At 32.0% G+C, this 13,252-nt stretch overlaps 1 protein-coding gene across 2 annotated transcripts in view; it reads right to left on the bottom strand.

Moving 5' to 3' along the window:
* The window catches only part of LOC111711588 (DNA-directed RNA polymerase II subunit rpb1), a 58,900-nt gene that overhangs the window by 15,817 nt on the left and 29,831 nt on the right, over positions 1-13,252 (bottom strand). For both annotated transcript variants that reach the window (XM_023485976.1, XM_023485977.1), the window contains exons 6-7: positions 10,293-10,345; positions 8,649-8,842 (exon numbers count right to left, since the gene is read on the bottom strand). In XM_023485976.1, the coding sequence (XP_023341744.1) occupies positions 8,649-8,842; positions 10,293-10,345 (247 nt within the window). The remainder of the gene's footprint in view (positions 1-8,648; positions 8,843-10,292; positions 10,346-13,252) is intronic.

The raw sequence follows: 13,252 nt of genomic DNA, 5'->3' as shown, positions 1-13,252 counted from the left end.
GGAGGGGGGTCAATCAAAGGTCAGATATGTAGAGGACAATTTAGACGGGCATGGCCTTTTCACAAAGGCACTCTTTAAAACATTTAATTTATTTTCTAAGAGCATATAGAGTTAGATATTGTGTACTTTCCTGAGCAGACAAATGGAGCTAGTCCCTATATATAACATATTTGCGGTACCTTCATCTAGTCAATTAGTTTAGTGTATCATTTTTTTGTGAATTAAAAAAATATTTTCTTTTCATCAAGAAATGTTCTGTGACCCAAATGAACCCCAAAGGTCAAACCTGATTTCATATAATTCACTTCACCCTTTTTATAAAATGGTGGGGAGGTGGGGNCGGCTATGAACCAGATTAAAAGTTGTCAAGTTCTTGTGCAAAATTAGGTCTGCATCCTATAAATTTGCAACCTTCCCCCGGGGTATAATAAGACTAATAAAATAATAAAATTTCAAGGAGAGGTTGTTTTAAATAGGCAACTGTTGCAATTATTATGTAAAAGTTGCAACATGGTGCAACATGACGCAACTCTTATATGCATCTGTTTAAACTGTTGTTATTCTAAGCACGATTTGATTAAAAGCTAAATACTCTGACGCGTGCTTTTAAAGATCGTATATACAGTATATTTTCTTATTTAAGATCGTATATATAGTATATTTTCTTACTTAAGATTGTATATTTGGTAAAGTTTCTTATTAAAGATCGTTTATTTGGTATATTTTCTTACTAAAGATCGTTTATTTGGTATATTTTGTTTTGAAGATCGTATATTTGGTATATTTTCTTTTAAAGATCGTTTATTTGGTATATTTTCTTATTAAAGATCGTATATTTGGTAGATTTTCTTACTAAAGATCGTATATTTGGTATATTTTCTTATTAAAGATCGTATATTTGGTATATTTTCTTTTAAAGATCGTTTATTTGGTATATTTTCTTATTAAAGATCGTATATTTGGTAGATTTTCTTACTAAAGATCGTATATTTGGTATATTTTCTTTTAAAGATCGTATATTTGATATATTTTCTTACTTAAGATCGTATATTTGGAATATTTTCTTTTAAAGATCGTTTATTTGGTATATTTTCTTACTTAAGATCGTATATTTGATATACTTTCTTTTAAAGATCGTATATTTGGTATATTTTCTTATTAAAAATCGTATATGTGGTAAATTTTCTTATTGCTTTTATCTAGTCATCTTATATGCATCTTGTGCTATGCTATATCAAAATACTAATTCAAGGAAAGTTATTTCAGAGGTGTATGCATTTTTTGTACTGCAGTGAACTGTCTTTGGGCGGAAAAGTAAACACAAGACGGATGTCACAGCCTGACATGGAATCCATATTTTACAAAAATAATCTTTGAAATAATCTGGTCATAGGAAACTGTTATGTGAATTTTCAAAATTATCAAAATTAAATGCTTTTATCCTCCTCGGATACTAAACGAACACTGATGCATCTATTCTTGTTTACAAATGCCGCCCAGAGAGAACTGGTTTCAATATTTACGCAGAGTATACAGAGTGACCGACATTAACTTTCCTTACTTAGTACCTTTTGCTATATAGTCTTAATTTCTTTTGTTAATAATTATTCAGTGCAAAATTTCTTCGCAAAAAATGTGCAATCTACTTCCGTTTGTTAAAGGCTTTCTAAAAAGCTATAAAATATTGAAATCCAATTACTACTGTTCTAAATGGTAGGTCTAAATATATATTTATTCTGGAATGGGTAAAATAAGGTATTGTGGCAGTATGCCTGAGAACTCAGGTAGTAGGTTTAAAAGATTCGCTTTCAGTCTAAAGTGAGGGACATTTGTAGGGCTGGATATAGGGTTAACTTTGCAGGGCTGGATATAGGGTTAACTTTGCAGGGCTGGATATAGTATTGTTCGAGGGGAGGGGGGAATCAAACGAGAGGAGGAGGTTATCAAACAAGGGGAGGGGACTATAATCTCAAATTATCGTAAGGGTGTAAGAATAATGGGTGCTGCCATGTTTAAAGATAAAATCTGACATATTTCCTACAAATCCATTCACTGTATAGTGTGTAGTGCAGTGTGTGTCAAAATCTAACATTTGCCTCAATTTGATAATATGCATCAACAAGCACCTGCTGGGGAAATCAAAATTAAATCTGCGGTAAAGGGAAAAATAAAATTTTCATTTTTCTTTTGATCAAAACTCTGTAGGTATCTCTTTCTAAACAAGAAAATGTTCAAAACTTTTTTAATTATTTAAAACAAGTTTAGGAAACGCACAAGAAGAAAGATAATAATTTGGTTAATTCTGTAAAATACAACTAAAATTTTCATGTACCTACAAAATATATATTTTGTCCATTAGACGTGCAGAGTCATCTATTTATGGGCCTTGTCATCAGAAATTTAGTAGTTAACCCTTTTTTATGGAACAATATTATGCTCGAAAGACCTTGAAAAATAACATTGAAAAATTTAGATAAAATTATAAATGTATTGAACAGATATCGTATCAAAAAATAATCTTTCATTATAAATTTCTATTAGAAACAAAATGCCTAGATATCTCATAATGCTAATTATGGGTAAGTTTAAAGGTTACGAATACTTTTAAAACAGATTTTACTTCATAAAAGCCTTGAACATTTTCCAACATGTCAGTCGGTATATATTGTGATGGTATCGTTTGATTGAATGAGGTTGAAGACGCAAGTTACAAATATTATTTATATTAGTTTTTAATTATTCACGGTAACATAAAATTCTAATCCTAGCAAACACAATGACAGATTTTTTGCTTCTCTGTTTGAAATAATTTTCTATTAGACAAAGGTTTAAAAGATGCCAATATTAATCTTGATGAAATCTATCAATTTTTAGCTAGAAAATATTGATAAAAAAATACCCTTAGTCCTGACATTTCCAAAATGTGGCCTGCTTTTTTGTGCTTTCAATATTACTCGAGATATGAAGAATTTCTTTCAAATTTCGACAATTTTGGTTTTATTTAACAAAATTTAAATCTGAACAAAATTCTTAATATCTCTGGTAATATTAATAAAACAAAAAAGGCAGACCACATTTCGGAAATACCAGGACTAGGGGAATTTTGTGGTTATTGTTTTAAGAATCATGTGAATATTAAAGTAGGTTGACAACTGACTGTCAGAAATAAATTACAAGATCAAAGACGACTTTCAAGTCGTCTTGCTACTGTCATGTTTCGTGGGCCACCACGTATCTTATTACACGACTCCTGCGCATTAGTTTTCCATACTCCAATTGTTGCTACCCAGTCCACTATAATACTGCACGCAAATATCAAATGTTATGATTAATGTTTAATTGATTCAACTCAATGAATTGGTTTAATTGATTCAAATGATTGGCAGGTCAATGGATTTTAAGTAAATTGAACCCCTGCAATTCATTGTTGGTTGAGCTGAGAATATTCATAGATAGATAGATTAATAATCAGTTGGGGTTTAATTACATATTTATATATAAGCTAGATTTATGCATTGATTAACAGAAAGACCTACAATACAGAAATACAGTGTATAATTAGGATAGGTCGTGTAGAATGTAGATAGATACATAGATAGAAAAAACAGAGAAATATATAGATAGCTAAATAGAAAAATAGAGAAATATATAGATAGCTAGATAGAAAAATAGAGAAATACATAGATAGCTAGATAGAAAAATAGAGAAATATATAGATAGCTAGATAGAAAAATAGAGAAATATATAGATAGCTAGATAGAAAAATAGAGAAATATATAGATAGCTAGATAGAAAAATAGAGAAATATATAGATAGCTAGATAGAAAAATAGAGAAATATATAGATAGCTAGATAGAAAAATAGAGAAATATATAGATAGCTAGATAGAAAAATAGAGAAATATATAGATAGCTAGATAGAAAAATAGAGAAATATATAGATAGCTAGATAGAAAAATAGAGAAATATATAGATAGCTNAGATATATATATATATATATATATATATATATATATATAGATAGATAGATATAGATAGATAATTAGATGAATAAATAGATAGATAGATAGATAGATAGATGTAGGTTCAATGCAGTTTACAGTTTCCATGTATTAGTTGCAGACTTGCAATTGCATGATTTTTGCAAATTCTCATCTTTCCTGCAACCTTGCAAATGTGACAAAGCTTAAGAACTGTTAATTCCCCCCTTACCCTTCCAAGTTACAATATATAGAACTAAGTTTTAATAAGAAGTTAAACTAATTTTTGTTGTACATTTTCCCCCATAATTTTGATGTCCTCCCCCCCCCCGGGCTCCCACTCTCTCATTATGATAAACAAACAACCCATTAAAGAGATCAATAAATACCACGCCTCTATAATCAACTTCTCCGCCCACTCAATAGGATGTTAAGTATGACCAAGCAAAAATTGAAAAGATTAAAATTACAATTGAATTTGCTTAATGGGAATGTTCACCTAATTAAAAATAAATGTGAAATGGATTTAGGAATTAAACCTTTTTATAATCTTGTTATATACTACTTTTTCTTACCTGGAATAACGGTAACTTGTACATTTTGTAGATGTAAAAAATTATTTTCAGTTTATTTTTTTTTAAAGAAAAATATTTAATCGATTTGAAAATTTATGATTTCTTTTTGACAAAAAAATCGTATCATCATTACCATGAGAGGCATCTGTAAGCAGGAGAAGCAGGATTAGTGAAATTGGCTTAATTGTACGTGTTCCTTTTCCAAAATTTGGGGTATAAGAGTATTTTAAATACCCCATAAATTGCTTAAAGTCTTCCTTTGTATCTGTAGTATACGAAAAGATTTGTTTAAAACATTCATTTAATATTTAAGTATATTTTATCGAGTGCCCCTGAGTACCCCTGTCATATTAGTAATAAAGAGGTACAGGGTGTCCCACGAAAATGTCTTCTTCCATAGTTTGTTAAATTGTTTGATACCAAGGAGAATAATAAAAAATATTTCATGGCAGTCATATTACAGTAAAATGGATTTCAAAATAAGATATATTTGAATAAAAGGTTTTTTAAACTGAATAAACTGCAAAAAGTCTTGAACATCTAATACAGTAAATGGAAGAAGACATTCAAAACTATTCACCAACTGTCATGTTTCGTGGGACACTCTGTAGTAAACATCTAATTGTGAGGAACTAGGTGGTAGGGTGGAGGAATGGGGGGAGGGGAGTGGGGTAAAGGGAGAGAAAAGGGGGGACACAATTTAGATGATTAAAGATTTGATTTATAGCTGACGGAGTAAAGACCACACAGTGATCAAACGATTATTAATCTAATCGATCTAATTAATGTGATTTATGTAATTATAAATCAATCAATCAACAAGTCTTATATTTAACGACAACCAATTATTATCCAAGGTACATAAAAACAAAATTTTGAAAATCAAATGAAGAAAGAAAATTTTTTATTTACTTAGATTTAATTCCCTTTCATTTTCTGCACTTTTCATTATGAAAACTTATTAATTGCAAAATAATAAAATGTCCACTTTATTGCAGAAGTTTTCGCAAATTTTGCATTTAACAACTTAAAAGGAGTGCCTTAGGTTAGTTGAGTTGGGGTGGGGGGGGAAGAATTCTAGTATAAATGTGGTCAATTATATAATTAAAATATGCTCGAGATTTCGGGGGAAGTTTATGCCCCGAGTTTAAAGACAGATATAAAATTAGATTGTACTTAAAGGAACTGTAGTGTCCCTTAACCTTTAAAGGAACTGTAGAAGTAAAGTGTCCCTCGACCTTTACAGGAACTGTAGTATTCCTTGACCTTTAAAGGGACTGTCAAAGTAAAGTGTCCCTTGACCTTTAAAGGGACTGGTCACGTAAAGTGTCCCTTGACCTTTAAAGGGACTGGTCACGTAAATTGTACCTTGACCTTTAAAGAAACTGGTCACGTAAAGTGTCCATTGACCTTTAAAGGGACTGGCCACGTAAAGTGTCCCTTGACCTTTAAAGGGACTGTAGAAGTAAAGTGTCCCTTGACCTTTACAGGGACTGGTCACGTAAAGTGTACCTTGACCTTTAAAGGGACTGGTCACGTAAAGTGTCCCTTGACCTTTAAAGGGACGTTCACGTAAAGTGTTCCTTGACCTTTAAAGGGAATGTAGAAGTAAAGTGTCCCTAGACTTTTAAAGGGACTGTAGAAGTAAAGTGTCCCTTGACCTTTAAAGGGACTGGTCACGTAAAGTTCTCCGTCGACCTTTAAAGGAACTGTAGAAGTAAAGTGTCTCTCGACCTTTAAAGAGACTGTAGAAGTAAAATGTCCCTTGACCCTTAAAGGGACTGGTCACGTAAAGTGTCCCTTGACCTTTAAAGGGACTGTAGAAGTAAAGTGTCCCTTGACCTTTAAAGGGACTGGTCACGTAAAGTGTCCTTCGACCTTTAAAGGGACTGGTCACGTAAAGTGTCCCTCGGTCTAAAGTGTCCTATTTGCAACGTTACTAATTATCAAGTAACAATTAGGAAGATATCGTGGTTTTTTACTTTCAAAGGTCTGCTTTTTCAGAATCTAATTCTTTTCTTCTGTTTATGAAATCCGGAAAAAAATTATCAATTCTGCAGAAAGAAAACGTAAAAACTTCAAAGTTATTGCTCAAACCAAGATCTTAAGGGTACTATTGAAAAACTTGTAAATATTTAAATTACATCAACTGGTTCTTTATAACCTGTACAATGTACATGGTTTAAACCATGTACTGGTTCTTTATATAACCTGTACAATGTACATGGTTTAAACCATGTCGCAGTTTAGAATAAATATAAGAAAGAACTTAATGGGCATAAATACTTGCTTGCATAGCATATACTTTTATCAATATTGTTCTGGTGCACAGATCAATGAGAGTTAAACTAAAGAGACGACATTCCTCGGATTCTCTGAATTCCTTGCTATTAAACTGCACACATCTACACAGTCTGCAGTTAACCAAGCGGTTCAAACATGGTTTCGCGCAAAAGATCAACTCTTATCTAAATATCCCTCTGTATCCGTGTATACTCTATGAGACATTTCTTATCCAGCTATCCCTCTAAATATTTGAATACTCTATGAAACAACATTTATCCAGCTATCCCTCTATATTCTTGCATACTCTATGAAACATCTATTATCCAGCTATCCCTCTGTATCCGTGTATACTCTATGAAATATATCTTACCTACCTATACCTCTATATTATTGAACTCTCTAGAAACATCTCTTATCAAGCTATCCCTCTATATTCTTGAATACTCTATGAAACAACTCTGATACAGCTATCTCTCTGTATCCGTGTATACTCTATTAAACAACATTTATCAAGCCAGCCCTCTTTATTCCTAAATACTCTTTGAAACAACTCTGATACAGCTATCTCTCTATATTCTTGAATACTCTATGAAACATCTCTTTTCTAGCTATTTCTCTATGTTCTTGAACACTCTATGAAACAACTTTCATCCAACTCTCACTCATCACTCTATATTCATGAAACATCTCTTAGCTTATCCTGCAATCCCTCAGTATCCGTGTATACTCTATCAAACATCTTTTATGCAGCTATCCCTCTATATTCTTGAATACTCTATGAAACATCTTTTATGCAGCTATCCCTCTATTTTCTTGAATACTCTATGAAACATATCTTATCCAACTATCCCTCTATATTCTTGAATACTCTATGAAAGATCTCTGTACTGCTATGGAGTATGCACACGCGTACATTGACCAGTAAAAAGTGCATAAACCTTTTCTAAAACCTTGCATAAATCTTTAGGTTGCATTCAATTCAACTCTTTTGTTTGTTTAATGCATTTAGTTTAACTAAAACACTTCTTGAATGTTTATGTTTTGAAGCTGGCTCCAGTGAAAAAATATTGATTAGCTTAGAAATTGTTAAAACAAACCGATTTCTCTAAAGTGTAAATAGTTACTATACTTCTACATTTTTGTTTTAAAATGATTGTTTTAGTTACAATTTATCAACCCTTTGAACCACGTGCATACTAGTAATTTTCTTGCTTTAAACGTGTATTTCTACACGCCCCTTTATTCTAGTAATTAATCTTTTTTATATACATTTGCAAAGTTAAAATATTTTTACTGCATACTTTGTGTTTAGAATGACTTTTAAAAGAATTGGTAAAAGGTGAAAAGAAATAAGCGGGAAAATAATGATAAAAGGGGATCTTTCATTTATATAATGTGTTTAAAATGTGTTAAAATATCTTTAAACATAAGCATGAAGCAGTTTTTAGAGTCATCTCTTCTTGAATCTGTTGGCATTTAATGCTTTAGGATTCTTGTAATTAAGCACAAAGAAAAAAAAACATCATATACATGTTATGTATGAACCCACCGTCCTAACCAAGGCTATAATGCAAGGAAAGTTAATTGCAGTTGCGTATACTCTGCGTACATATTGAAAATAGTTTCTTATGACCAGAATATTTAATTGAATTTTTATGTGAAAGATGGATACCATGTCAGGCTTCGACATCCGTCTTGTGTTTACATTACCGCCCAGAGACAGTATACACTGCAGTACAAAAGATGCGTACACCTCTGAAATAACTATCCTTGCATTATAACCTTGGTCCTAACAAGATTTGTTCTACCTGGCTGTGAATAAACCGGTTCTGCTGGGGTATAAACCGATTCCGGGGCAGTATATGCTGGCTCAGGCTGACTGTACTCGAAGTGTGGTGTGTGTACAGCAGGTTTCTGTGGATATTCTGGAGGTGTGGACGGATATGGAATATATTTAGGATTCCTGTTGGAAAACCCAGCTTGCAAGCTTCTCATTCCGTTGCTAAACAAACTCAGGTTAATGGAAATGGCCAGTTGCATTAATCTTTCTTTTAATCAGTGAATGGAAATTCAAAATATATGATAGCATTGGTTAGCCAATTGTAAAGGTAAAAATATAAAAATGTATGTCCAGAATCCAGTAAGGATATCCAAAAAGAGGGAAAAAGAGCAGATCTAGCAGAAAACAAAAGTGTTCACAGTAGATATTTGGATTAAGGGATGATATAAGGAGTATCTAACCCTTAATTTTTCAGCTGAGGAAAAGTAAAATTTCATTAAAAATAATATGTCTTCCTTCCATCCTCTTTTATAAACTGCTCATGAATGCAGATTTTGTTTAACCTTTCCTCATAAAATAAAATCTATTCCAAGTTTACTGCCCCCCCCCCCCTCCTCCCGATATTAACGCTCATTATTTTTTGTGTTTTTATTTCTGCATAATGCAAATTTCATCGGCTTGTTATCTTACTTTTTCTGGTCAGTTAATGTACAGGAAGAAGAAGAAAAGAACTTGTACAGTTAATTTACAGGGAGAAGGAGAAAAGAACATGTACAGTTAATGTAAAAGAAGAAAAAGAAAAGAACATGTATAGTTAATGTACAAGCAGAAGAAGAAAAGAACATGTACAATTAATGTACAGGAAGAGGAAGAAAAGAACATGTACAATTAATGTACAGGAAGAGGAAGAAAAGAACATGTACAGTTAATGTACAGGAAGAAGAAGAAGAAACATGTAAAATTATTCCAATTAAGGTTTGATATTGTAGATTGTAAATGTACACCGTACAAGTACAATGCACAATACTAATTAAGAGTGTACAGTGATTACCAAAAAACTATCGAAATATATTGTACGTGATAGATGACATATCTTGCAGTACATAAATAATATGTGTACCTGACAGATGACATGATATCATGCAGTACATAAATAATAGGTGTACCTAATAGATAACATGATATCATGCAGTACATAAATAGTATGTGTACCTGCTAGATAACATGATATCATGCAGTACATAAATAATATGTGTACCTGATAGATGACATGATATCATGCAGTTCATAAATAATAGGTGTACCTGATAGATAACATGATATCATGCAGTAAATAAATAATATGTGTACCTGATAGATAACATGATATCATGCAGTACATAAATAATATGTGTACCTGATAGATAACATGATATCAGGCAGTACATAAATAATATGTGTACCTGATAGATGACATGATATTTTGCAGTACATAAATAATATGTGTACCTGATAGATGACATGATATCATGCAGTACATAAATAATATGTGTACCTGATAGATGACATGATATCTTGCAGTACATAAATAGTATGTGTACCTGATAGATGACATGATATCTTGCAGTACATAAATAATATGTGTACCTGATAGATAACATGATATCTTGCAGTACATAAATAATATGTGTACCTGATAGATGACATAATGTTGTGCATTGAACGCCCAATATTACTGGTAAGACCCTGAAAATAGTAGATTTAGAAAATGTTTAAATGTCTGTAGGAAGCCAATTTTTTTCTTATTATTTTCCTACAACGTGTGAATGGAAAATATTGTATAAAAAGTGTAAACATCGATTTAAACTCCATGCGTGATGGTTGATACACTTTACAATTTGTAATACAAATATGATTGATCAGAAAAAGCCAAAAAGTGTTTTAACTCTGTTTTGAATTACAAACATTACCCATTGTTCATCTATAATTACCTTTCAACGCGTATTTTGTACTCAAGTTGAACATGTCAAAATGAAATAAAAAACCTTATGTATAGATAATAGAGTTGTGGTAAAAATTCACAATGTGGGGCACCCCCCCCTTTCCACTCTTCTCCCTCCCTTCTCCCCCTCTCCTAGATAATGTATCTTAGATTAGCCCTAATTAGTCCAGTTCGTTAGTTCAAAGGATAGACGTGTAGACCCAACCAAAGGAAGTTATATTGTCTTTTTCGAAATTCCCAAAATTAAGATAAATACACTGGACAGTTTAGACTTTCCAATCAAATCATATCTAATCTAAACAGTAAATATAAATTTTATCGCTGAAGAAAAGTTACAGGGAGATCGGGCAAAAACCTTAATCTAATTTTTCTCTGTGAAACTGATTGTAATTGTAATTTATTTCATCTGGTAAAAATCCTTAATTATGCTGTCTGAGTTTGATTTTTCTTCTTTTTCTTTCTTAATTCTCATTTTAGTTCCATTTTACCCCCCTCCCCTCTTTATCCTTGTTTCAGGAGTATCTTTGTCTTCCCTGTAAATGAACATTGGAATACAGTGACGAGTGAAAAAGGTTAGTCTTTGATCGTATTTAGTACATAAACAGCGATATATTTCATATATAGGTTCCTTGAATTTTTCTTCTACCTTCTTCATAAATATCAAGGAATTCAAAGACAAAAATATTAAATTCGGGTCTAAAACCTTTATATCTCCATAAAGAGGAATTGAGTTTTTAATACAAACTAAAATTTGTAGCCCCTATGCTTTGCAACGTGACGGTGTAAACCTTTAATATTTCAAACTTACATTATTTAATTTTGCAGAATTCATAGTTGGAAATATCTAATTGGTCTACGGCATGGTGTTGCAAATTAATAGGGATTGGAATATCAGAGTTTGTGGCAAAGACTCAATTACTTTTTATTGTAAAGTGAAAAGACAGACTCCAGGCTTTCTGAGGAACTGCTGATATCAGTTCCTTGTTTAACTCTACCAAGATCTATAGTTCTGAATTCCTTCAAATTATACTGAATCATACAGAGTAGATTATTACTGGGGTCTGGGGTTAAATTCTTAGAACTCTAAAATGAATAGATGATAGAGGCACTCTGGTAGTAACAGGGTATATACTTTGAAACCATGGTTTGGAAACTTTAAAAACTGATCTTGTTCACGAAACCGGGTCTATACTTTGAAACCATGGTTTGGAAACTTTAAAAACTGTGCTAGTTCACGAAACCGGGTCTATACTTTGAAACCATGGTTTGGAAACTTTAATAACTGTGCTAGTTCACGAAACCGGGTCTATACTTTGGAACCATGATTTGGAAACTTTAAAAACTGATCTAGTTTACGAAACCAGGTCTTTACTTTGAAACCATGATCAGGGAACTTTTTAGACTGTGCTAGTTAACGAAACTAGGTCTAAACTTTCGAACCAGGATTTGGAAACTTTTTAGACTGTACTAGTTAAGGAAACTGGGTTTATACTTTTGAATCCTGATATAAAGAAAAATTTTAGTCTTTAAACAAGATGACGAAACCGGGTCCATACTATGATCAAGAAACTTTATAGGATGTACCAAATTTACGAAACTATAGTCTATAGATTTAATATTAAAATATTAAAGTATTTCCACATTTGAACCCAGTTTTCTCTAGCTAGATATATGTCTTTGAACCCAGTTTTCTCTAGCTAGATATATGGAACCCAGTTTTCTCTAGCTAGATATATGTCTTTGAACCCAGTTTTCTCCAGCTAGATATATGCCTTTGAACCCAGTTTTCTCTAGCTAGATATATGTCTTTGAACCCAGTTTTCTCCAGCTAGATATATGCCTTTGAACCCAGTTTTCTCTAGCTAGATATATGTCTTTGTTAAGAATTCTTAAATGAATTCAAAATCAATTGTTGTGATGTCCTGATAACTTTATGATATTCCTGTCATTTAATATTTGATTTAAATCATTTCTACTAGTTGTTTTTAAAAACCATTCAGAAGCAAAAAATACATATCCAGTTAATGAAAATAGACCATGATGTGCATGAGAATTGTCATATTTCTTCCTTAAATTTGATCAATGTTTTCTATGGTTCGAATACAACGATAGAATATATCTTCTGCCAGTGCAGAAATTCAAACATTAGGATAATATGATACAAATTTTAATTGTGTATTTGTTAATTTAATGCAAAAACCGAATATTGAGAGACACTTGTCCTGCTATTGATATAACCTTGAACTAGAAGTCTCTAGGTGTTAATTTCAAATTTAACATCGCTACGAAGTTGAATATTTGTATAAAAAGTGGATCTGGAAGCTGGAATTATGTTCTTCAAGAGTTGAATAATCTTGGTAAAAATGTTAAAAATGACAGGGATGTAGAGGCACGTGTAGCAGAAACCTTGGCTTTTATTTTGCAGTATCACGCGCATTTACACTCAGAGAAGAATTATCAAAATATGAAGCGGACACTGAGCTTTAAGGAGTTCTAGGGTCACCTACTGCAATAAGGTTTTCATTTCCCCTGATGCAATAAGGTTTTCATTTCACCTACTGCAATAAGGTTTTCATTTCACCTACTGCAATAAGGTTTTCATTTCCCCTACTGCAATAAGGTTTTCATTTCACCTACTGCAATAAGGTTTT

The sequence above is a fragment of the Eurytemora carolleeae genome, unplaced genomic scaffold (assembly GCF_000591075.1).
Source record: "Eurytemora carolleeae unplaced genomic scaffold, Eaff_2.0 scaffold184, whole genome shotgun sequence".
Lineage (NCBI taxonomy): Eukaryota > Metazoa > Arthropoda > Copepoda > Calanoida > Temoridae > Eurytemora > Eurytemora carolleeae.
Note: the sequence above shows the minus strand (reverse complement) of the source record. Positions and strands in the feature narration are given on the sequence as shown.